General features: G+C 38.4%; 1 protein-coding gene across 8 annotated transcripts in view; it reads right to left on the reverse strand.

The window, feature by feature from the left end:
• The window catches only part of LOC106172662 (acetylcholinesterase), a 70324-nt gene that overhangs the window by 23020 nt on the left and 19669 nt on the right, over nucleotides 1-27635 (reverse strand). For 2 of the 8 annotated variants that reach the window (XM_013553464.2, XM_013553463.2), the window contains exon 3: nucleotides 2027-3591. In XM_013553464.2, coding sequence (XP_013408918.2) covers nucleotides 2027-3570 — 1544 coding nt within the window. In that variant the 5' untranslated portion in view covers nucleotides 3571-3591. The other 6 variants (XM_013553465.2, XM_086997238.1, XM_013553466.2 and 3 more) reach the window with 6 other exon arrangements.

Consider the following 27635-nt stretch of genomic DNA (forward strand, 5'->3'; position numbering starts at 1 on the left):
AATAACCAACTCACAGGTAACTTATACTCGATAGATAAGCATTTGGCTGATTCTAGCATTGTGGGCGAGTACATTCATATAAATAGGTTTGGATCTACTTTGTTTGCTCTTTATTTTGAAAATTCATGTTGATTTAAGGTATCATTTCAACCGCATTCTTATTCCTGTTGTTTTACAAATTTGACACGGGAAGAGAGAGAAAGTACGTGTGCGTGTGTATTACAGCTATAGTATGAAATGCAACACGGTGGAAAAACGAAAACATAATCCTCGGTTTCCTCACAAGAGGTCGTTTTCTTACACGTTGCATACCTCTCATAATATCACGTTTTCCACCTTGTTTGTCTTTTATCTGAAAAAGTTCACACGTTTCATTTATGATGATTACCATTTATCCAGTTCTTGAACAGATAAGTCAGTGTGGCTATGTCTGGTGATCAGGATATTGCCTCAATTTTTTATGTTACATTTGAGTGTGTTTTGACCTGCACACATTGGAAAAGAAACAAATTCTGACTTTCGCTCTCCTTCTTAAATAATATGTAATATAAGCTCTCTGTGAAGCGGGTTTTGATATTATTTTCGATAATCGGAACAATGTACACAAATAGGGTTTCCAGTTTTCAAACCCTTGCTCCGACATGTCACCTTATTAGAATTGTATTCTATTCTTGTACCCACAACATCCAAATGTAATTTTTTTCCCGATGAAATATCAAAGCCATAGTACAAACAATTATCATCGATATCACAGATAGCTTCAGATAGCTTCATTTTGTCACAAAACAACGCCTATTCCTATTGTGGCTAATCCAACATGCGAAAAGAATTTTTTCTAGGGGTTCAAAAATCCACCACAACCTGTGGATAGGGTATGTTTGTAATAGGTGTAATTAATAGTAAGGCTAAATGTCCCTAGGGGGATAACTATAAAGATAAATATTGTTTCACTGGATACTATTATTCCAAACATTTGTCATGTAACCCCGGGGACAGTTCCGTCACGCTGTATCACAACACAAAAGCAGAGATCTGACCCCGCCCGGGGCTGGTAACATAACACTCAGCACTCGGATACAACGAAAGCCTAAATCCCGCCCCAGATAAAAAGAAATATAATCGCAATTTTCTGCTTCGGCACCTCTGCGTTTGTAAAAAGGGTGACAATTTGTCAACCACGCACCGGGTTTGAAAACATTCATTTCGTTCGATCATAAATCAAATGAAGTGATTTCAGCGAGTATTAACCCGACATTTTTCCTTAGAAGGCCAGATACAGTCCTGCGGATTCAACATTGTAAAAAAGGAAATTATATGTCCTGATAGCGACATAATCGGAGTGTGATAACAATATTTCATGCACCAAGCGTAAACTTAATTATACAAAGAAACCATGGCAACCAAGCGTCACGTGCTATAGATCGCGTGCACCAACGTCACTATCGGGGGCTGAAATACTTGTTGATGTTCCTTTCTAAAGTAACCAGCATTAAACTTTATAAAACGGACAAAATGACTGCCCATTTTCAGATATTTCCCATCCAACTCGATTTAAATTTCATTTGGTCTTTTCTCACGTTTCTTAACCTTTAATTTGTTGATGACGCTCCAGTAAATTGCTTCATTCACTGGATACAAATGTCACCACCAACCAGTGAATTACCTATCGTCATGCGCAGTAGAACTATACACAAGAAACAAATTTTGAAATGTTTTTGTTTTTTGCCATCAGAAAAAAATTAATACAAAAGGATTGTGCACATAATTTCAGTATTATATGAGAACTAGGATTGCCTAAGGTAGTAGGCACTATCATGTCTTCATGGTTTGACTGTCTGGTCCATATTCATACGCCAGAGTAATTGCTTTTCTCTCAAACTGAAACTCGGATAGTTATTTCCTCGTTCCGCGGTAGAGAAAAGTGCTATCTGAGAGTTCTCAATGTTATTTTTCGTGAAATAAAATTTTCAACTACACATTTAAAAGTAGTTTTATGATTAAATGAAAATGATAAAGGTGCACTTACCCAGTTTTTGCAAAATTCACCCAATATTCCATTATTTGTTTGCTAAGTTCCCTTTCTTTTTCAGAGTATTTTAAAGCAGGATTCAGGGGCTCTCCAAACACATAATTCACTTCATCCGCGTGCATGACACCCATCCATCTTGGCCAGGGATTCTGGGAAGACCGATGTGAGAAAAAATAATAGTAGACATCCTGGCCCGCTTCTACATACGAATCCGCGAATTCATTCACTTGACAGAGAAAATGCCAGTCCCCAATAGCATCATTCACGGCGTCCAGATGTTTATACGCATCGTCCGGGTTAAGCCAATGTGTATATTGGAACTTAATAGCCTCCAAACCGAATTTGTTGATCGTCGTTCGAAACTGAGGGTAGAAATAGAATAGATTATTTACGGCATTTGAAAATTGCTCTTGAGTCAGTGCCCCACGTTCCGTTAGGTTGAGATACTGTGGAAGCTCATAGATAGTGAAATACGAACCCTCGTCCGAATTACTCCCCAGCAGAACTGGGCAGTGTTTGAAGTTTTTATCTTCTAGAGACTTTTGCGGCCTTTCAGTGAAGAAAGTGCCATCTACAATAGGGACAAAGGGAAACTGCATTGGTCCTGTGGTGACCCATTCCATGTCCTTGAAATGTTCAGCTGGTGCCTGCCTTAGACATTCAACAATTTCTTTGATATCACTAGAAACCTTGCAGTCCATAAGATCTGCAAGTTGTAGACCCCTTAACATAGCCTCTTTGCTGGAGTATGTAGCCCAATCCATATTCGCCGAACCGCTTTCCATGATAGCGCGACTGAACTTCCCGCGACTCAGTGGTGACAGCAGGTGCATGCTCACGCTCACTGCTCCAGCGCTTTCACCAAACAGTGTCACGTTCCTTGGATCTCCCCCAAAATGGTGAATATTTTCCTGAATCCAAGACAAAGCAAGAAGTTGGTCAAAGAGGCCAGCGTTTCCTGGCGCCTCCGGGTGACCAAAAGCCAAGAAGCCTAGAGATCCTACTCTGTATTGCATAGTAACATATATAATATCATGTTCAGCTACTAGGTACTTTGGATCATAAACGTCTAGAGTATAGGTACCGCTGTAAAAACCACCACCAAAGATCCAAACAAGCACAGCTAGATTCCTCCTCGGTGTTTTAGTCCTGGGGGCCCACACACTCAAATACAAGCAGTCCTCACTCACAGGGGTATTGGGATTCCACATCTGTGACCCGGTAAAATTTCCAAACGTGTTATCCTCCCCTTGCATACACGTGTTCGCATGTTTTGTCGCGTTTAAAATCCCAGTCCAGGGTTTATTGGGCGTGGGGTGTTTAAACCTCAGGTCCCCCACTGGGGGTTCAGCGAAGGGGATCCCAAGGTACATATCTATTGTCTTGCCGTTGACGACGGTCTCAGTTCCCCTGAGGGTCCCCTTTTCTGTCCGTATTAGTCTGTTCCCTGAGGTAATAGAGGGGGAGAGGGAGAAGAGGAGAAAGAGGAGGGCGCCCAGTCTGTAGAGTAGAGTTGTCATCATTGTCACCGTCTTCATCATGGCCGCCTTGACGTCAAGAAACTGGAAGATAAGAGTATGAAAGTTGAATTACGGCGACAATTAAGATACAAATACAATTAAAAGAACCATTCGAATAGGTATATTGTTTTAAATGGAGAAATACATGAATCAAAACACCATAGGGATGCAATACTGCCCCTGCCCCTTTCCAAATGAGCCCTAACCCCCTTGTTTGCAGCATTCTGGACTCGCCAGTATATGAGCCCTAACCCTCTTGTTAGCAGCATTCTGGACTCGCCAGTATATGAGCCCTAACCCCCTTGTTAGCAGCATTCTGGACTCGCCAGTATATGAGCCCCACCCCCCTTGTTAGCAGCATTCTGGACTCGCCAACGACACCGACCTAAAACATGAAATGTTAAAGCAACAGACGAACAGAGATTGTTTGCTATCTTACTGCGAGTTTAAAAATATAATCAGAACATCTTCTTAGGTATGCTCTGCAGCCAGTTAGCCTGCAGACTGCCAAGTGATTGCATTTTTATTTTTTAAAAAATAAGAATTGAATAAAAAGAATAAAAAAAAAAATTAGGGCCAAAACAATGCAAATGAAGGTTGAGAAAAGATAGCGCCAGGGCTCATGAAGTTGTTCTTTTTACAATGACCGAGCATTAGTAAACGACTACAGTCAGTGAACAGCTCGTGACCCCTGCTGTATTAACAAGTCCCGGAACGAAAGCAAACATATTTACAGAATGCATTAAATCTTCAAATATTTAAGAGACGTGCTGGGGTAACATTGGAAGTAGCAAAACCGTATAATTTACCCTAGCTGAGATCATAAGAACTATTGCCTACAATACAATACGTATAATGACCTGGTTAGTTAATCAGGTAAATGAAGCACCTTGGAGGCATTGAGCCTCAGGTTTTATACCAAGACACTGTTAATAACACACGCGTATTGTGATATACAACCTGACTGTGCACATTATGTTGCAATCAATAAATCACAACTATAAACATTTCATGCACTTAAATTACTTGGTCTTGTAGATTTACTACCACACAAGATTGTTTATCGAGGCAATCCCCCGTCTTTCGCACCTTTTTACCTCTTCTGCTGTAACTTTTCAATAAATTATAGCAGAAGAAAGGAAAATCGAAATAAAAACCTCTACCATGGCAAAAATTTAATGAGTTGTCACAAATATCTGTAACGAATCCAAATATTTTACTCTTGTTTTTAATCATATAAGGATTAGGGAGTAAAACACGGTATTGGATTACCGCAATTACTGCAATTTGCCCATAAATGCCCACTTCCCCCGAATAAAAGTCATGTTTTTAAAAAAGTTATATGAACATAATGATGTTTGATAATGCTCATTAAAAGTCGAATTGCTGTTGGATAAAATTGGCTTGGTAATGGTGGGACGAAAGTCTGGTCTGAATAATATGTAGTATTCATCTTTGCATAATAATCATGTCACCCTTATTTAACTATAAACAGGACAAAAATGTTTGCTTTGTTCATTTGTAAAATGATTCTTATTCCTTCATTTCGCAGGTTTTACGGTGATTATTGCCATGGATTACAAACGAAGAATAAAGCAGGGGAGAGGTTGAGACAAGAGCCTGGTTTTCGGATTTAAGCCCAAAAAGTTTTGCGTTAAACCAGGTGCAAACACGACCAGAGTGACGTGTCTGGTAATTCTTTGGCAGAGCAACTGGGAGATGTTCCAACACTCCTGATCTCGTGAACCACCGGCGTTGAAAACCTAACCGCTCACCATCGCGAAGACGTCCGCTTAGGTAGCGGAACCGGGTTATGAGCGGTAATCGTGCCATTTTGTTTATTGCCCGTGAAGAAAGCGGTGAAAGCCTAAGGTGTCGACAAAGAGGCTGGCGGTGAGAACAACTCTGCCATGAGATTTTATGATGGTTTTCGTGTTAAAGATATTTGTATGTTTTTTTTTTCTTTTTGAGCAAAGGGCGGCAACTGTTAAGTTAAATTGTTCGCTGCTAGTGCGAAATGCCACGTGGAAGGAACTGCGCTTTCTCAATTACCAATGAACGTGGGGTGAAGAGAATCTACTTGCATGTTAGCAATTGTCGTTTGGCAGTCTTGCACGATTATTTGCGTTAATCTAGGCCCATCTTCAATAATTGTCATATCTCTCAAAAGATTTTCTTGGGTGTTCATACTAATCAAATTATTTTGCGTGTACCATTCACATAACTGAATTTTCAGGTGACTCCCTCTTGCCTCATTCCATTCACTGGACAAAGCAAAATTATATCTTTTCATTTTTCCTTTGGATTATGGAATTTTTAATAATGATATATAGTAAGTTCCTGTTCTAAATTAAAATCACGTGCACAATCCAAGATTCGAACAGCCAACCTCTCGAAGTGGTACGCATTATATACTCTGAGAAATAAGGCCCACGTGGTATGTTACTTTGACGTCATACATTGTACCTAAAAAGATTACGTCAGAGGGGAATGACATTTTACTGTGACGTCATATTTAGATTTTCCTTCTCTAGCCAACCATTATCACTGTGTTTCCACTCCACTTGTTGTATTTTGCTACCTCTATACTACCCTTTACTGAGCGAATAAAAAAAGAAAATGTTGCACCACCAGACACTTCTGGCTTGTTGTGTTTTCAACCAAAATAGATCAATGGGGGTATATTTAGAGGCTTGTTTCGTGCATAATGTAAATATTTCAGCAACATCTGTTCATAAGTCCTTTTTTTCATCGTCCATCCTCTTCACCCTAACATTCTCACATATGAAGCCTCGGGCAATAGACAATATTGCTGCAGACCCCGTACATTTTTGGTTACACATTCCACAAAAAGGCACATGTGTTTGCCGCGTGTTCTTGACATTTCCGAACTTAATAACCGACCACCGTATCGACATGATCTAAAAATGCTACCTCCAGTTAAAACCCTATTTAAAAATGGCATTACATAAATAGTCGATGATAAGGGGTTTTTTTAGTGAAATTCCCATTAAAGTTGTTAAATGTATGATGTCACAACAAGTGTCACCTTTCTTTGGAAAGACCTGTCGATAGAAGAAAAGGGTCAAAACGTACGCCGATACACTTAGAATTCAAGTTTTGTGTGACATCCCAAAATTCTGAAACAGAATGAATTGGTCAGTTAATGAGAAGTCAACGGTCATTGGAAACTCGGAGCACACCTGCCTTCACATACCTGCGACCCAGTGCGTTAACCGCCATTGATAACCTTTAAGCTATGGGGGACCGCTAGGTCAGCATGCTGCTGGGCTTTAAACGCGTGAATTGCTGCTCGGTCGTCTGGTGACTAAGATACGAACCGGTTCGGGTCAAAGTCTGTGTATAGACCCAGCTTGATATTCAAGTCAGAACTGTTATCGCGGTAACTTCCTTATTAGTCTGATACATAACCGCAAATGTAATGAAGAGCTAGCGGCAAATGAGGCATGGTCAAAAAGCTCTATAGCCACAAGGAACTAATGCAAGGTCAGCACTTTTATTTGAAGATACACATTTTATTCCTCCAAGCAGTTCGAGATCTTTTATGTGTATCTGCAAAGAGCATTGTTTGGTTCACCAGTGACATATGTAATGACTTCTAGTAACGAATGTATTCAATGCACCACAAGATTATGAATACAGAAAAAAGATTTTTTTTAAAATATGTATTAACTTTAAAAAGGTTTCTTAGTTTTCTGTTCTACTTTGTCAAATCTCGATTGTTAGTTTTATATGAGAATTTTGTTGAAACCCCCCCAAAACCGATAAAGTATTTTTGATTCCAGTATCATGCACGGTTCGCAACAGTTACTACTTAACAAATTTCTCAGCTGCCGGTTTTAGAGTACTTCCTTCATAATTTCACCTGAGATCTACCAATCAGCACCATTAATGAAGGTGAGGTCACGTCCATAAACCAGAGCCTCTCCAGCCTCTTGACCTCAAGTGTCTGCACTTCAAGAACATCTAAGTATCACAACAACTCCGACGGGACGCCAAAACAAAGTGGTAACATTGTTCAACCGCACGCACCTGCTGGCGAACAAGATGGACCGTTTGAGACCGTCTAAGACACAGCCTTGGTTCTGGTTCAAGCTGATGATAAATATGATGATCTGTTTATAATACCAGGAAAAGATATGAAAGTTTATAACATTGGAATGAAATAACCTTGCAAATGAAGCAGGTAGCGTCACATATAGGGTGTTGATTCACTGACCGTGTTTAAAGACATTCGTTTCAATCGTTGTGAGAAATTATTATTTTTTGTATTATTCTTATTCTGCCCTCTAAGGACGATTTATAAGATGTTTTGCACATAAGCAAATGACAACTAAAAGGCACATTATATTAGCGTCGCGACCTTTTTGGTGTGAAACAAGCAAACTGTTGAGTTATGAAATAAAAGATTGGGCATTCCACGCCAAACATTCGCCTGCTTTGCCTGAATTAACGCGGTCTGGTATCTAGTACATTAGATTGTTTTCAGTGTACAAAAAATGTACGTGGATCATCTCGAACAAGGAAGTTACGGCCACATTTGATCCGTCCAACAGCTACACTTTTAGTTTGCGGTATCCAACACCTGTTTACTGCTTAAGATAAATCAGACAACGCTTTCTTTTCAGATGATTAAATATCTGCGTCATATTTTGTCCGTGATTTGAGGTAGATAATTCCCATCTCCTTGCGCGGTAATATGTCCAGTAAAATAGATTTGTACTATGGATACTCACTACAATATGGATATGTTACTGCAGGTAACGGATATGTATCCTGACTGGAGGTAATCACTTAGTGTACCTGTACCAGCACTAATCTGTGATGTAACAGAGTTAAATGAAAAGCAAGATTTTAAAATAAATTTCATTTTAATCTCGTCACTACCTTGTACCTCAATAAAAATGTCTTTTTTCAAAGGTGAAAACGAAGTTATGCGTTCATTTTCACCTCGCACAGCATTTGTGATATGCTCTAAAATAGTTCTACTTCGGCCTGATTCCCTTTCAGCACAGGAAAGGAGAAATCTATCCCTGATCGGTATAAAGCGATAACTCGCCTAACCACCGAGTTAGATTTTCCTAACCAAGAAAACAATGGCTCCTGGTTGTGCTAGGACGTCTGATAATGAGATAGAGGCCGTTCACTGAGGTCACGCTCTCCCCTGCTGTCTACCAATGATCGTGACACTATTTTTTCTTTCTCTTTTGTGCCTTTTGCTTTGGTGGGTTACATGAACTTTTGGGGTATAAGAGCAAGTTAGCATTATCTGACAGCAGTTTTTAAGTCCTATGTATTAATTGTGTATTTAAATCCTATGTATTAATTATGTATTTAAATCCTATGTATTAATTATGTATTTAAATCCTATGTATTAATTGTGTATTTAAATCCTATGTATTAATTGTGTATTTAAGTCCTATGTATTAATTATGTATTTAAATCCTATGTATTAATTATGTATTTAAGTCCTATGTATTAATTATGTATTTAAATCCTATGTATTAATTATGTATTTAAATCCTATGTATTAATTGTGTATTTAAGTCCTATGTATTAATTGTGTATTTAAGTCCTATGTATTAATTATGTATTTAAGTCCTATGTATTAATTGTGTATTTAAGTCCTATGTATTAATTGTGTATTTAAGTCCTATGTATTAATTATGTATTTAAATCCTATGTATTAATTGTGTATTTAAGTCCTATGTATTAATTATGTATTTAAGTCCTATGTATTAATTGTGTATTTAAGTCCTATGTATTAATTATGTATTTAAATCCTATGTATTAATTGTGTATTTAAGTCCTATGTATTAATTGTGTATTTAAGTCCTATGTATTAATTATGTATTTAAATCCTATGTATTAATTGTGTATTTAAGTCCTATGTATTAATTGTGTATTTAAGTCCTATGTATTAATTATGTATTTAAATCCTATGTATTAATTGTGTATTTAAATCCTATGTATTAATTGTGTATTTAAATCCTATGTATTAATTGTGTATTTAAATCCTATGTATTAATTGTGTATTTAAATCCTATGTATTAATTGTGTATTTAAATCCTATGTATTAATTGTGTATTTAAATCCTATGTATTAATTGTGTATTTAAATCCTATGTATTAATTATGTATTTAAATCCTATGTATTAATTATGTATTTAAATCCTATGTATTAATTATGTATTTAAGTCCTATGCCTTTTCCTCCTCAGTTTCTATTAGAAAAAATATTTCTTTCCATCCTGATCTAGTACAAGTCATCTTTTCAGCTGCTCGTGAAGAAGTCACTTCTAATGTACGTTCTATGTATGAGCTGAATAGATTATTATTATTATTATTATTATTATTATTATTATTCTCGTAAAGCAACAGCTTTTCTCAGGCCCATGCGGTGTTGAAGGACAGGAGACACCAAGCGTTCGACAACCTCACATACTATCTTGATAAATTATCTTAAACTCTCAGCAAGAATATCATTATCAAACAGCGGTGTTTTAACGTCAAACGGACACGTCGGTAGCTGCCTGGAGTTCAGCGGTACGATAGAGATTTAAGAACCAGTGACGCGGTTGGTTTTTACGTCTTAAGATGAAAATACCATCCCTGTTGATTCCTTTTTTTATCTCAGTGTTCAGTTAAGTAGGGCCTATTGTACTCTCTCTCTCTCTCTCTCTCTCTCTCACACACACACACACACACACACACACACACACATATCTGCCCCCTCACTTCAGCAGTATCCTATGCCTGCCATAGCTCACGTCTCTGCGCATTTTTGTTATGTTTCATTTTTGCCCATGTGACTCTCGCATTGGAATCACCATGTTGTTTATCATGGGTGCAAACTCTCTTCTAAATTTACATTGAGACAATGGCCAAGATATAAATTACGACAGTTTGGAAGTACCAACGTTTGGAGTTAATCAACTAAAAACCGACCGGGGCTCGGCGGCCCAAGAGATTGTCCCTGCAGAAGACGCAGGCTCGGTTATTCTTTGACGGTCAGGACCGAAGTATAACGGTGTCCTGTCACCCTGATATTGTGCCCTCGCTGATTTCAGGTCCCTGGTCATGATCGCGTGACTTTAATGTTTTTATTGCAAAGAAAACATCACGCTCCAAGCCACCCACCGAATGTGAATTACACCAGCTACCGCGAGAGTTATTGAATATCACAACATTGGGAACTGTGCGTGAGAAAACAACAGAATACCATCTTTTTATACAATGTTTTGTAACTATTGGGGTCTGGAATCTGTTAATGTTTATGCAGATGTTGATAGTTTGTGTGTTATTTTTAAGAAAAAAGGAGGATAACTGGACATTTTCAGCAAAGATAAAATTTAGCACGCATCCAGACAAGTACATCAACAAACGCACGTTTTTCTTTGGATTTTGAAGTGTACTTGATGATAACTGTGTCAATGTACCACATGGCTGTTTTACTAAATAAACCTTTGGTTTTACAAGCTTTGTATATTTTAATCATTTTGTATGGATAATACTGGCAACTGATTTTCTAAACCAGCCACTTCCAAGGACTATAGAAATAACATCGCGTTTTTTTCTTTTTTTTTTTTTTTCAAAAAAGTTTGCGTGTGAAGCATTGCACAGAAATTGCGCACATCACGCGTCAGTCTCGCTCTGTGAACACAGTAATTTATTAAGGACATACTTCAGTGCGCGCTGGGGTGTGTTTGCACAGTTACGGTGGCCTCTAAATACCTCCTCAAATTACAACCAACATTGTATTGTGTTAAGGTGAATGGATAGCATTTCTTCTAATAGTCAATCAACCGTGAACACCAATCCGAGTAGTTTGTTTGAGAGCTATGGTACCGAGGTTAAACAAAACTCAGTGAAATGAAAAATCTGTTATCCTTTGCCGTTGGCAAAGAAGTGCTATTGCACTTAACTACAATTATTTTGGTTCTTTGTTCATTTTTTTTCCTTTCAGTCAGCAAAGTTGCAAAGTAATAACCTGTACGCGATTGCGGGGCGCTACATAAAGAGATTCACGAGAAGCTTTCTTTAAAGGCATACAATAGACATTAAGGCACTTATAGCAAATAAGATTAAAACTGGAAACTTCACTTACTTCCCATTAACACCAAAGTGTGCCCTTTCCAATAATGTTGAACATAATTACTATTTATAAAACCGTTTTGGGGATCTCTACCTCTTTTATGAGAATGTCCCAAAAACAAAAACTCAATGATTCTTGGTCCCGCATTCACTAATAGTCAACATAACATTCTATAGATATAAAAACTGTCATTGACGGCAGCAAACAACACGGCCTCCATGCGTTCTACCAAATACAATCACAAACAGTCACAATATTAATGTAGGCCTACGTAATAGTGTGTGAGGCAAGCTTTGACTTGTGTGTCAGCCCCAAGATTTGTGGTGTTTTGCTGTCCGCAGTTGTCCGTCCTGCAGCATTAGAAACCCTCAGTCGCTTCAAACTAGAAAACACAATCATACGCACCGGGGTGGTTCAACTTTAACCTCACTGTACTCGGAGACAGGAGACGATTTTCCTCGGGGAACTATTCGTCATTTGTCTTCTGGCTTGTATTGGGCTTATGTTAGAGCATGTGGATACACGTAAACTCTCCAAAGTACTGACACTGTTTTCTCTACTTTCGATAAAAATTCACGAAGATAGCAAAATGTTCATCATTCCATTATGAATAAGCATGTAATTGGGAGCAGTCTTTAATAACAACCATGCATTGCAAGTTGTAAAATGCCTATAATAACTTACAGTTAGTCAAGAAATACAACATGTACACGTATTTGTTACTGGAGAAGACAACCATGAAATTGTACCTTCAAATAACAGATAAAATTTAAGTTATTACTAGTCATATTTTCAGTGTCTTACAATAAGTGTACTGGGGGGGGGGGGGGGGGGGGGGGGGAGAACTAACCGCACTGCGAGGTAGATGCTGTGTAACACCTGTAGCCTCATTCATAAAGGTGTCTCGGTCTACACTGACACACTAACTGGAAATAACTCTGAGTGCACAACACAGCTGATGAAATTGTTGGCTTGATTATCTAAATAAAAAACGTGTATAACTACCTGCTGGTCAGCCGTTGGCGAGAACACGTGCGTCCCACCTGTAGACTCACTGTGTTTAAGGAAACGTTGTATGAGGTAGACTGTCCCAGTGTCTAACTACGACCACTTCTACCGTCTACATATTTAGGTGTTTGTCCACGTCAAATGCCAACACTTGGCTCCCTAATATAGACACGTACAGCACGAAGACGGACCCAGCTTTGCGTTAGAGTTTAGCTGCACTGCTTCCTTAGTAAACAAAAACATTTGTTCAGTCATCCAAACTAACAGTACACTATTTCAATCGGCCTTTTGATGCAGCGACCAACACAATGAAGCTAATCCGTGGCTTATTACGCTACTAACTGTCCCTTATTCAACGTGTACCTCTAATGATTTGTATTTACTCCAAGGCTGGTCCATAGCTGGAGGTCGATGTCAAATAAACACAGGTGATATTCAGTAACGTTAACCGCCAGCAAGAGAAGTTACCATCAACAGGTAACAATGTGGACAGGTGAACTGCAGGTAGTGTTATAGTGTTAACAGTACAGTCTGACTGGCAGATGGAATGTGTAGTCTCCTGAATAAACGACCATTACTCTCATCTTATCAGTGCAGCTCATCTTACTTTTAATGTAAACGGACTAAATGTTATTTAATTGTCCTCTGATTTTCTCGGTTCTCTCTATCTACGCTGAAAGTATGTTGACTCTGAGTGCGCTGTATAGGCACTGCCGTTTCTGTCTCATCTTACTTGTAAAGATCACACGTTCAATGTTAAGTGTCATTTTATTTTCCTAATAAGGGGTGCAAATCAGCTTTGTGTACGTGATACATTGACAGTGTCTGCATGTTATAAGTCTTGCTGCGCGAATTCTAGCAGCCCGTCCAAATGGTGATCTAAACCCGAAGGATGCGGTACAGCTACAAGACAACGCTTATCCTCCCCTTTTTTTTCCAGAAAAATTGAAATTTTCTTTAAAACAGGAAATTATCGAAACTCCCTTACCATCGTCTCATAGCATGTCTTTAAATCCAGCTACAGATTTAACATACGTTTAATTTCTTTAAAGTATGACAAATTTAACGCACCTTAAGAAATCGACAAAATTGCAAGGTATAGCATTACACTATGCAGTTAACGTTAGGATGTAAACAAACGCTTTCTTCCTTTAAAAGAAAACTGAAGAGAAGAAGATGTCTATAGATATGGAACTTAAAGAGACGTACTCCAAACACAAGGTATGTCAGCCAGTATGGAAAATCAATATAGCATCAAAGGGAGGTCACAGTGTTCCAGCCCCCCCCCCCCCCCCCCCCCCCCCAGCGCGCCCTTAGGTCGGAGATACCACTCCTGTCCTATCTTGCAGTGCAACAAGCGAAACAAATCAAAATCAAGTAATTTTTCTATACTGCAGTCAATTCTAAAGTTAACTACTTTATATCTGTCTATTACTTGGCTCTATGTACTGCAATACACTTCCAAAGTCTTCTGTTTTATATTTGTCGACTAAAACAAAGCGCAGCATTTTAGCCCAGTGTCCCAACCCGCAAGTAAAACATTTACAAATGCCACACCTAAAATAAAGGTCAATATTCACACGACTTTTGTTGTGTACCATGGTCTGAATTTAAAAAAAAGAGAGGATTTGTCGAGTTTTTCTCTGGATTTTGACACCTAGCATTATGCATCGAGTTTAAATATGGGAACGATTATCAATATCAGTTATCCGGTTTTTACGTGTATGATATGTGTAGGGGCGTTGTTATGCATTTCTTTATGCATAAATTGGATTTCGGCTGTTATCTTCTCATTTTCTACCAAATAATTAGACAATACTGCACACTGTATACAAGTAAAACCCCCACACATACCAGCATATCATTGCCACCGCCTTTCAAATCACTGCAGTGTCTGGCTTCAACGCCCCATTCAATCACACTCATGATAGCCGCCTTGAAATAAATGATGCCGTCATAATGAGGCACGTGAGGCTATTCTAATGACGTCATTAGTTTAAGCAGCTATTCAGCAGCACGTAAAGCAGGGTGGTAATCACACTGAATCTATCGTTTTTCTTAGATCGATCCAACTCCGCGGTGACTCTCGCTGAATTTAAATAGATTAACGCTCCTCCTATTGTCCACGTGTAATCATCAGCTTTTGTGTATTGTACTCAACCCCAGGAGGAGGTGCGTTAATCTATTAAACTGATTGTATTCAGCGAGAGTCCCCACGGAGTTGGATAGATCTACGTAGAACGGTAGTTTCATTGGGAATGGTCCCTAACATTGTCGTAAAACGATAGTGTCGTTAAGATACTTAGTATTCTGATCTCTCGTATTTTGACTGATGTCTCGTTAGTCTTCTCCCGAGAGTAGAGAACTGATTCATGGACCCTTAAAGTCTTCAGTCTTACTGGCCGGGTTGAGAAGCCCTAATAGTATTTTAGTATACAGGGTAGGTTTTATTGGTTTCTTGTCGGTCAATTTGTGTGAGTTACTGTCCTTCTGCTAACCAGACTTACTGTACCTGTCTTCCTACCTGTACGCCTGTCTGTCTGTCTGTCTATCTGTCTGTTCCTACATCATATATACAGTGAATACCTTCGTGTCTTTATGTTTGTCCATCCTCCCACTCGTCTATCCGCCTATCCAAATGTGACGGTTTCCCTTTCTTTCGTCTGTTTGCAAAATGTTTTTTCTTAACATTACAATGCTTATAACTAACCAACATCTGCTTTTAAATAGTGTAAATAACCAAATGATACAGTATTGCCGTTTAAAAGTGATCAGTGTTTAAGTTGCAAAAAAAATTAAATGACCGCTTTGATCTCTCTCTTTCTCTCTCTCTCTCTCTCTTTCTCTCTCTCCCCCCCCCCCCCCCCCCCCCCCACACACACACACACGACATACAAAATCTCTCTTTCTCTTTCTCCAAATGAGCCATTAACGCATTCTCATATACAATAAATGATGGTATTATCTTCGCACGCAAAATGCTTACTAAGTCTTTAGAGACTTTCAGTCCACTGACTCGCTAGTAATATGTAATATTTGTTCTATAATGAAGCTGAACTCTCGCTCTAGGTGGCCACGCCAGGCACAATTGGTCAGTATAAAAGCATATTTCAGCTATTTAGCCTTTGGCCCTAGCGTGGCCGCAGGGCGTGACCCCTGACCCTTGTCCAGTTCTGTAGCATAATCCCCGCGGCTATACACTAAGCATAATAAATAATCTCGTCACACAAAATGAGCGGACGACTGAGTTAGTTTTCCCATGGACATAATAACGTAAATTTGTCCACGGTTTTTCTTACTGCGAGATGTAGTTTTTAACGTTTTAAACAATAATTTTTTTAAAATAGAAGAATAAAATTTAATATGGTTTTGAAAAGTTGCCTATATGGGCTTATTAAAGTTTTCAAATTGATATTTTAGCACTTTAAGTAAAACTACAAACCAAGAAAATGTTCACCAAAGATTCCAAAACTGTGACATAAGAGAACCTTTTTGTCTCTTTTAAATCATAAGATGAAAGAACAATCGGTATATCAGAATTTGCAGATGATCCTCACCTTTCAGCAGGTGCTTCCAGTGAAGTGAAACTGGTATAACGTACCAAAACTAACGCGTTTGATCAATTTATTTATTCTTTCAAATCAGTTATGTGTGCGCGGCTGTATTGGCTGATGTTCCAAACATGGCAAAAGGGCATATTACTACACAAAGTTCACATTTCTCATTGTTATTCCGGGTATTTTTCTTCCATTAAATATAGAAAACGTCTTTATCCCTTTCCCATACATAAAGCTAAAATTGCAATATGCAAGGAAACGAACAAACAGAAAATACTGTAGAACCTAGCCTCTTACAGCAGGGTTTCATCTGATAAAAATTTCCTGGGAACTTTCACCGAACCTGTGAAGTAAAGTGATGCCCCTCTCTTGTCATGTGTTGTGCGAATGGCGGACCCTGAGGAAGGCACACCTGTGCTTCTTTTAACTCCTGAAGTACCATCTTCTCCCCCCCCCCCCATCCCCCCTCCCCCCCCCCCCCCCCCACTCATCCAAAGAAAAACGAGACAAAAACCTTACCAGTTTCTACCCTTGTTACCAACATTTAATAGCTAACGTTTCCTCGTCAACTGTCTTACATTTTCAAAAATATCCTTGCCACCCCCCTCTTAAAGCAAAACCCTGGCCCTGACGGTGCCCAATGCTTTCAAACGCAGTATTTGTATTAAACAAGTTAGCCTGTTATAATCTCTTAAATATTGCAAGAATAATGTTTATCGATAATAACTAAGCTTTATCCAAGATGACCTCTAGAAGACTTTCTCCACATTACTGGAATAACACCACTTAAAGCCTCACTGCCTGAATTCATACTATTAAATGTGTTCGATATCTTGATGACCCGTTTAAACATAAAAGGCGCACAGTTGAATAAGCAGTGTAGTCAGGCGGACGCTCTTCTATTATTGCTTTCTTTAAAATATATCCAAAGAATTTAAAGAAAAGAGCGTGTTGGCACGGACGTCATTAGAACTGAATGGCAAAAATTTCTTGATGTTACGAAAGGGCCCAGAACAATATTTATTTTTGGTGTTATTTTAGCGGTGCCTTCGGGCATCTAACTTGACAGAAATGGGTAAAATATAACATGCGATAGACCAACGTGACATATATTTGGTAATTGTGACATTTAGAACGTTTACACATGCAATCTTTACAAACGATAAGTATACATGCATTTACCTCCCTCTTCTCCCTCCCCAGTCTCCCGCAGAAGGCTTCCCAATACTGCACATCATCGAATGACACTAGTCAATGAAGTATTCCCCAAAAACAAATTGCCTATATTTATGAAATCAATGACAAAACCGCATCATCCCGAGAATCATTCACAATGTGGTTTGTTATAGCTACAGGATCATATAATGAAACGTGTCATTTGACGTCATCTGGCAATCGGCAGAGTGGGCTGTCCGCGTACTTACAGCCAAGCCAGTTTTTAGTCTACAATTAAAGGGCACTTCGAAAGCTGCTTCTTGAAGATCCTAATTTACGCGTCTTTGTTAAGAAATAGCATCATCAAGTAATAATAGTAGGCAGGTTCGAGAGGGACTTCGCTCGTCTTGAGAGTGAGTTTGGCTGAGCGAAGTATACAAATACTTAAGAGTTCAAGTACATAGCAGAACGACAGATTTATTGTATTTGGCGAACAGTGGAATCCTGGATAGGGTGTATTGTTACTGGCAGCACATGCTGAGAACCCTGGGATTCAAACCATGGCCGGTATACACTCACACGCATTCTCTCTCTCTCTCTCTCTGTATGGCCATTAATATTTTGTACTTTTAAATATTAATATACATGAATATGTACTTTTACATTTGCAAGGGCTAAAACCTGTTTTTTTCGCAGTCTTGTTTTTCGCTGTTTTTTTAAATAATTTATCTCGCCTTTTAATGTCATAGATGTTTGGGTAGAAATGAAATATCCCCCTTTTTGTCTGAATACAACGATGTCATTTTTAAACTAATCATATTTCAGATGCAGACGTTGCCGCTCAGTGGTTTGAAATTTCCTTGAGAAATGGTAGGTGGTTGAATCACCGAAGACCAAGCATTTTTCTTGCACCCTTCTAATCTCATGTAAATTTACAACACGAATAAACCAGAGGCAATTATTTAAAAAAATATTTTGTAGTTTAACCCTACAGGACGCAGGGTACATTAAAACTAAATGACGTAAACCATAATCAAGTTCATTGTTATGTTTAACCCTAGGGTAATGAGGCAGAAATCGGCCCCTATTCACATTAAAGGTACTTTTAATAAGGTCATAGCCATAAAGTAACCCTAAAACCTTAGCTAGCGTTTGGATAGAGGTAACAAAACAGTCCCAAACAACACGTGCATACAAAAAAGGAGGCAAATCTTACAAAATGTAAAAAATATATGACAGACTCATTTTCTGATTTGGTTTGAGCCTTAAAACTCCAGTTCCGTTTTACTTTTGCTACATCTCAGAAATAATTCATTCGTTTTTACTGGGTAATAATGCAGAGCCTTAAAAAACAGAAGTTGTCAACTCACCACAAACTGTCTACTCTTCGCCTAAATATCCAACTTAGAGATCCAATATTTGTCTTATGTAAAGTGCAGCTCACTTCTCCCCTAAGGCGTCATAGTTCGTGGATACAAAAATAGAAAGTCAAGCAATTTTCATCTATCCTCGTGAGTCAATTACTCTGAATAATTTTCCTTAAAAACCTTAAACAGTAAACCTAGGATCAGAATTAAGCGTCCGTCCCTGGCACAGGGGTTCCCTGTAGTAAATTATGAGATGTCCCGTTCACAAACTTCAATCTCTTCTCTGGGCTCCAGACGGTGAAATACGACTCACGACATAAGTCCAGTTTGTTTTCCACTGGTGAGTCACGACACATATCAATTGATTTACGTTGTAACAGACGTAAAAATAAAATTGTCTTAATTTTCAATTACGGTAGTGTTGATGGAATTTTAGAATTTTCAGTGCAAAGTTTACTGTGACAATTGGTAAAAATTGAATCTTTTGATTCTTTTTTTTTTCAAAAAATCCATTGCCTTTTTACCTCTAGGATACAGTCTATCCAAAAATTCTTGTCATTAAAAGCAGGTACCGTTAACTTCTGAGAGATAAATAAATATCTGCATGACAATTTAATTTAACCTCCACATCCTCCGAAAATTTATATTTCAATGAAATTATATCACAAGTAAAGAACATCCACTCCTCCCCACCCCCCCTTGGGTCCCTCTCCGGCACAGCTCGTATGGAGCGAATAATAAACATCAGCAACTTTTGTCCTTTACAACGCCACGGTATGGAACCTCCGCCGAAATCAAAATAATAAACACTCTGCATTACATGATAAGAATTTGATTTAATTGCGGTACAGAAAGCACCGGATTACTGAACTGAACACTGCACAAATCCATCAAAACCTCTTGCTTAGAGTTAAAAGCCTGTAAACGCTTACTTAAATTGAATTGGTGGTGACCTAGAGACACGGTCTATACAGGGGGGGTTAATTCTTTGCCTGACTTTGATGTGGCAAATTATGTATGTAGAATTAGCAGTACTGCTCCTGTAAACGAGGTTTACATCATTTTACAATTTTCTGTTATCGGTAGCAATGCATGGCGAAATAAAAGGAGAGCTACTAGAAACTAGCGTTAAAAGAAACCAGACATTGGAAAAGGCAAACTTGCGCCAGAAGAAGTTGGATAGTGGGCATGAATTTCAGAATAAAAGTTTTATAAATTTAGTTAAGTGACACAAAAAATGAGAAAGAGGTAAAGCGCTATTGTGTTGGCAGCGTTGTTAATTCGCATTGTACTGATACGTGGCCTTGTATTATATATACATCATATGTGTGACACTCTTGTAAATGAATTAAAAGAAGTATTGACAGATCTGTGACCCCCGCAAACCAAATATTCACTAAACCGTTTTCCATGTTCAAGTACATTTCTTTTACATCAAAAGTCCCCTTCGCTTTTATCATATTCCTTTAAATATCCTTTCATTCTAATTTCTTTAATTCAAATGTTTTACCCATTCATCCATTTGTTTATTTAAAGTCGAACTAGTATAGCGACATATTTGTATTTCTTTCTCTTCAAGGGAAATGTGGCATAAAATGAGAGAGCAAGGGATTCAGGTGCAGCAGCTGGGGACTCCTCCCTTAATTTCCGCTTAAAGACGTTGATCAAATCTTAACTTGATTACCCTTGTCTTAATTATATGAGCTGCCTGAGCCTCGGATATATCAACAGTATATATTGCTAGTTATCTAATATGTGACACAAACGTGTCTACTATTTATTTCTGTGATTAACAGATCCGATATCGATTGGATTATCGATTAGGGTTCCATTATTAGTTGTCCTTTAGTTAATGTGCGACCCTCTAATTGATTAGAAGACATAAACGGACCAAACGAGATAATTCTCTCATCTCTGTCAAACCAATATTTCATTCAGCAGGATCCACTACTAGTTTACATGTAGGAACTGTACATTGCTCTTTCTTTCGTTTTACTTCTTTGCCATCTTCACACAAGTCGCATTGGAAAAACTATTTTTCTGAATACGTTTTGTTTGAGTAAATGCAAACACTCCACGTACGTGCTTCTCATTGAAAACTAAGTTCCCGACGAATTTGGCAGGCGAAGCAGGGTGCTCGTTCAGGTTAACAAGCCCAATTTTCGGGGCGCTGCGTTGATTTCCTATTTCCCCTGAAGGCATTCAAGTTTGCACGGAAACGAATTACGAAGATTACAATAGAATTACTCCACAAGCGCTGATATAAAAATAGAAAATTGGAGCGTTTACTTTTTAAGGCCGTTTAAGTTCACAGACGACGGGGAGAGAGAGAGACAGAGAGAGAGAGAGAGAGAACACGATAAGTTGGAAGGCCTATCAACTTGTACTGTTACTTCAGCTATTAAATTATGTGCCATTCGACTAACTTAAAAAACATTGGCTATTCTAAAAAAACACATGATAAGAAAAAACGCTATTATTCAAGCAGGGTCATTTCAAATCTCACGCATCAGTAACTTTTATTCGCTCGTCGCACGAAAAAACTTTTGAAATGCCAGATAAAAGACAACACCGTGTATCGGATCATAACGCTGGAAAATTGACCCTGTGAAACCAGAGGGGTACATGTAGAAGAGCGCCATTTTGTCACTGTGTACTTTTTCATCAACAAAGGTGTAAAAACTATGATAAGATACGTAGAAATAGTACTTCCAGTTTGTATATTTTGGTGTGGCTTGTTTGTGTTGGTTCAAATTTAATGGAAATATCATGAAGGGGTTGAACTGCTTGCAGATTGTTTTCTAAGTTTATACATGTAGGACTGGAATATGGCTGGTACGGCGTCAGAGTAACAGATTGGAGAGGACAGTGGAGAGAAGGGAGGAAGATAAAGGTTGAGAGATGGAAGGAACAGTGGAAAGATAGAGAAAGGAAGGGGTTAGGAAAAGTGGAGAAAGAGAGAGAGAAAAAATAACGTTCGACGGGGTTGGGAAAGGGGGGGCAGAAAAACATCATGCAATTTAGGATAAAAAAACTACATTCCGTCGGACCTGTTTCCTGCGCCATGATCAATGACAGTGCGTATGTGTGGTCCTTCTTCAGCTGACAGACGCGGGCGTGCCTTCAACATACCATACAGCACATACAGCTCTGCCAGTGACAGTGGCAAAGTTCAACCAACACGTGCTCCCTTATTTCAAAGTTACTCGGCCTAAAGGTCACTCCACAACCCCCGCCTCACCTAATTCTTGCAGTCAAAACACCTCAATAAACATATGTAAAAATAGAAAGTATATTCTGGAATTGTAAAGTGGGTGTTTTAATGCATCTCTTCCATTCTATCACAGAATATCGCTTAGTTAATATCAGTCAAAACAACCAGTCAAATACAAGGGTGCATGTTTTCAATGTATGCTGTGGAAAGCGTCAACCCTGTGGATGTATTATTATTATCATCACTATTATTATTATTATTATTATTATTATTATTATTGTTGTTGTTGTTGTTGTTGTTGTTGTTTTTAGGAAACAGATACCCTGACGATGACAATGTATACTGTTAATTTTGGAGGCACGGTTATTTAGGAAAAAAAGAAATCAACTTGTGTGTGTGTGTGCGTGTGTGTGTGTGCGTGCGTGCGTGCGTGCGTGTGTGTGTACTGTGTGTGTGTGTGTGTGTACTGTGTGTGTGTGTACTGTGTGTATGTGTATGTGTATGTGTGTGTACTGTGTGTGTACTGTGTGTACTGTGTGTGTGTACTGTGTGTATGTGTATGTGTATGTGTGTGTGTGTGTACTGTGTGTGTGTGCGTGCGTGTGTGTGTGTGTACTGTGTGTGTACTGTGTGTGTGTGTGTGTGTACTGTGTGTGTGTACTGTGTGTGTACTGTGAGTGTGTGTGTGTGTGTGTGTGTGTGTGTGTGTTCTTTGCAGCCTGGAAGGCCAGTTCTACATGTTCAATCAATCTACTCTCTTAAATTTCCTTTTCAAGGTAAGAACATCTTTTATCATTCCGGTGTAAATAGAACGTATTGAATGTATTGTCTTCATTATTTAGTGTTAATGTAATGTAACAAATACTCCACTCACAGCTTCCGGGGTTTAGAAAAAAACTTAAGTCAACATGATTGCTTGGTGCTCTGATTATCGGGTTTTATTTTTGTTTTCTTATTTCACTGAACACGCCCCCACAGTTCAGTTAGTGTGGTAGAAAAGTGTGGTACAGAGAGGGAGGGGGTAGCAGCTGGTCAACGTTAAGCGTATATATACTGTGTCAAAAGAGGAGACTGAATATTTTCTAAACACTGATTGAAAACCGGATCTGTCATTGAAGCTAAAATATGACCTATCTGCGTCTTCGTTCTCTGTCCCCATTCAATAAAAACACTTAAAACGTTTTTATTTAAATGTGACGTGCTGTACATCTTCTCTACTGCAATGGGCCTTTTCTACCAAGTAGAGGTCCAGGTTCTCACTTAAAGTAGTGGCTTAGCAATGGTGCTTTAAATAATAAACCAGTAGTGGCTTGTAAGACACAGAAATGGTACTTTTAATAATAAACCAATAGTAAGAGGGTAGCAAGACAAGCATACTGGGTGTACTAGACCTGTTTATAGCAAATGGATGCATTTTCCTGGAAATATCAGCAATTTGTCTTTTCTCACAAAGGTATACTCGATCCACCTCTCTCTTTAAATGGATGGCAATTAAAGACAGAGAGTCAGACAGCAAACCATCATATTAAGAAATAAAAAGGCATGTATGCTCACATGGGCCAATGTTCCGTCCATAATGCACACAAACACGAGAGAGAGAGAGAGAGAGAGAGAGGCAGACAGACAGACTGACAGACAGACAGACAGACAGATGCAGACGAACAGACTACTGTACAGATGCCTTACACCCAAAACCATCGAGAGTCACCCAACCATTTTCCAGAAGCTTGCGCAATTTGCTGTTCAAGGTAGCAAATTTACAAACAACTACAAAACTTCACCCTAACTCACAGCACCACACGTAACGAGATAGTTTCCCTATTTCACGCTAACTGCATTTCCCTTGCATCATTACCAATAGGTTCCCTTTTTTTTCTTCTCATTTACCATCTCTCATCCAAATTACAAGGTGTGATCCCATGAAAAATAACAGGTTCTTTTGGCAGTATTTCATCAGCTTGTCGGCTCACACCTACCCTGGTGCACACCGTAGAACTGGCACCAATGATGCAGCAGTGATTGTACTGTGGAGGATAGATAGGGGACTGGGAGGAATTTCCTAGATAGCGTTCCCTCCCACGACTGGCAACAACACGTACGTTTTTAACCTCAAAGAAACTTCATATATGCAGTGCAGATACAACGATAAGACCTGGAGAAAAATGTACACATATCCTCCTTGATGGAGTGCTGTATATGTGTGTGTGTGTGTGTGTGTGTGTGTGTGTGTGTATACTGTATATCTGCAAGAGTTTTACACTGTGCAGAAAATGGAATAATTCTTTTAAATCGTTAAAATGGATCCGTACACAGTTATATTGCAAATATGCATGGAAATTAGATGTGTATATTTATAAAATCCTTTTCTTGAAAAAGATTTAAAAAGTTTGGGTTTTATTTCTATGTTTCAAAATACAACTAAGTAAGTTATTATATTTATTCAATCATGTTCTAGATCTCAAATCTCAGTAAGGAAATAAACAAAATGAAAAAATAAACGACACAGTTTTGAAGCTGTCTTGACCACCGTCTTTTTCATCCCATGACCGTCGAAAATACTACTTGTTTCTTTTTACTGCTTTTATATCTTATATATGCACCTAGGCCTATCTTCGTTTTCTTGTTTGTTTTAAACTATATGCAAAATAAAATTTGCAAAGAGTTTCATTGAGTTCCTTTGCTAAAAATTGAGGGAAAAGCAAAATTTTCTCCATTTCAATCATGGTTTAAAGTAAGAATCATGAGTATAAAAAAAATCTACATGTTATACAAAATTAGTTTGAACAAATAAAAAGTCTGTCTACATTTTTCAAAGAAACTGTTTTCTAAGAAAAAACAGCCAATGTGTTTCTAAATGAAATTTCCCCAGTAATTAGTTCTAATCATCTCATTACGTCAAGCTGCTCCCCGGGACACAGCCAGTTTGGTCGAGTCCTGGAAGTGAGCTCCTCTTGACGTCATTGGGGAGCTCGTTGGCATTTGGAGGAACAGTCTGCCCCTGGACTTGCGTCGTAGGGGTCAAAAGTGATGGACCAGGGCTGATCTTACCATACAATATACTGAAGCATCTCGGAGCATTTTTAGACACCTCAGGTCATTCAAATGTTGGAAAAATTATCACCACCGACATTATTTGATTAAAACACTTGCACTTTTCCTAGAAAACAGTATCTGTACATGTTGAACCAGAATGCGTATCTGATAGGGGTCTAAAGGCCCTACTGTTCTGTTTTTTGGTCTCCGTAGACAATTAGGGTTATCCGTCAGTGAAGGTAGTCATAGTTATTTATACCAGACATGAAAAGTAAGCATTTCTCGAGCATCTTAATAATTGGTCATGAGTCGTAGTTTATTCTTAGTTTACTATAGGGTAAATTGCTGCTTGACCTTTACGCGAACGGATTGTGAAACATCCACTTACTGGGTACACTTACTCTGCCCTGGGCACGAAACTTGACGTTTTCTGTGAAAACATCAGGAATTAAATAATGTGTTTTTGATAATTCAGAAGTTTCGCGCGAATAGATCATTTCTGACAAATACCGCAGTTGAAATGCTGCAAGCCCAAATGAAGAACATTGCTTTTTCAGTTTTGCTAATTGGCTTTAAATGCCGCTTCAAACCGTGGCGTTCTTTCGAATATTTTAGTATTATTCAAAGCATTCAATTTTCCTCAAATAATATGAACTTATAGGGCAACACTCATAGCGTAATCGTTTATACAAATAATTTGATATCATATAAATACAAGTGTTCCGTCTACTTTAGAAAATACCAGTAGGCCTAATGGCTTACCTTTCTGCTGAATTTCCGACATAAAACTTAATATCCCCAAATACCACAATCTAAGGCTATGGTCTAGTTTACAAGATACATTTATCAAATAAAAAGAGTTTACTACTGGTGCAAATGTATATTTTGTGGTTTATGAGCCAAAGGTTAAGCAGGTTTATCTATATTTCTTATAGAAAACTCTCTGTTAAATACATAGACTACACACACACTTTACCCAAAAGAGAGAGTAGTCTCAATTAGCTGACCAAGAATGATACATTTTGAGAAAATTGCATTAACAAGCAGCAAATGAAAAAATAAATTTGTAAATCTACGGTAACTCGTTTCCGTCATGGAGACCAGCGTATAATGCCGCGTTTTTACGGTTTTCAATTTGGTTTAATTCCAGGTTAATTCGGTCTTATTACAGAATCAAAAAAGAATAAAATGTATAATTTGTAATTCAACTTCTTAGATTCTATTAACTTTGCAGTCTAAGTGGTGAAACTCACATAAGTAATTCTGGGGGAAAAATACACCGGTCGGTTCAGGACAAGTAAAAATTTTCCAAAACCGAAATCCCCCCCTCCAAAAAAAAAAAAAAACATATTGATACCCAGCGCACTTTCTCAGTGCACCCATTCTAAGTACCGCTCAGCTCTCAGTAACAGATGAGGTTCAAAATTAGCGTTCTGTCTCGCGATTACTCACGCTTGTGATTTATACGGACACTTTGCGCAGGAGTATAACCAGGAAGAAAATATCATCAGTAAAACACAGAAACCCGTGTATCTTGCAATGCTCCCGTGAACTTTGCAGGAACTGATGGTCAACTTCCCAGAGCGCTTCATCACTAACTCATCGGCCTACCCACCGTCGGCTGGCACGTTAAAGATTAGTTGAAGCAGACTTAGGGACCGCTCACAACGAATTTTAGCTTATGCACAATAATTCTAACTCCACGGGGACTCTCGCTGTTTGCAATCAGATGGACAGGTTAACATTCCTCCTCTTGCTTCCAAGTTACTGGTATCATCATCAGCTTCTCTGTAATCTACTCAACGCCAGGAGGCGTAACGTACAGTTAATGCCCATTAGCTAGGTCGGCAAAAGTGATTGTGAACGGTCCCTTAAGCCTCCCCTCCATAAAGGTAGCTAACAAACACACGTGTGATTAAGGACGTCTGTGTACATTTTCTTTCCCACCTGATGGAGACTGATAACTAAGCTTAAGTAAATGTTGTCGTGGATACAAAGTCCCGTTAAAAGTATTTTACAAGTTAGTCAACACAGTTAAAAAAGTTAAAGAAATGCAAAAAGTGGATTGTATTTTTACGATGAATGTTACCATAACAGGACATATATGAGGGATTGCATATAGTAATTAAGTTGCATTTGCTCTTAGCAATTGATAACGTTGCTCTATTATACGGCTTTGTTGTTTTATGAATAAAATACGTTAGGTTTATTCCAGGTATGGAAGGAGATTTTTTGTGTCAAAATTGAGCAGTCTTAATCTATAATAACAACTCGCCAATTATAATGAGTCTTAGTAGGGATTGCCGAAATAAACAGAAAATATTTGGAAACGCATTTGAATAGCGCTCCGCTCTTTAGATGAAGTGACAGGGTTAATTTGATATTGGGCATTATGAAAAAATATCAAAAGAAAATCAAAATAATTTACATTAATAATTTTGCAATAAGCATTCATCAGCTGTGTGTTAAAATTAATAGACCGCACTGCCAAGCATGTCCCGTTTTGTTACGTCCCTGAAACACCGACCATGTGAGAACGAATTTGTTGTCTTTTTACATCCCTTTTTAAAGTTTGGACTATTTGATAATAAAGATCAGATCCGTAAATCGGCGTCAATGAACCAACAATACCACTTTC

The sequence above is a fragment of the Lingula anatina genome, chromosome 10 (genome assembly GCF_051362555.1).
Source record: "Lingula anatina isolate TDL-2025a chromosome 10, LinAna3.0, whole genome shotgun sequence".
In the NCBI taxonomy this organism is placed as follows: Eukaryota; Metazoa; Brachiopoda; class Lingulata; order Lingulida; family Lingulidae; genus Lingula; species Lingula anatina.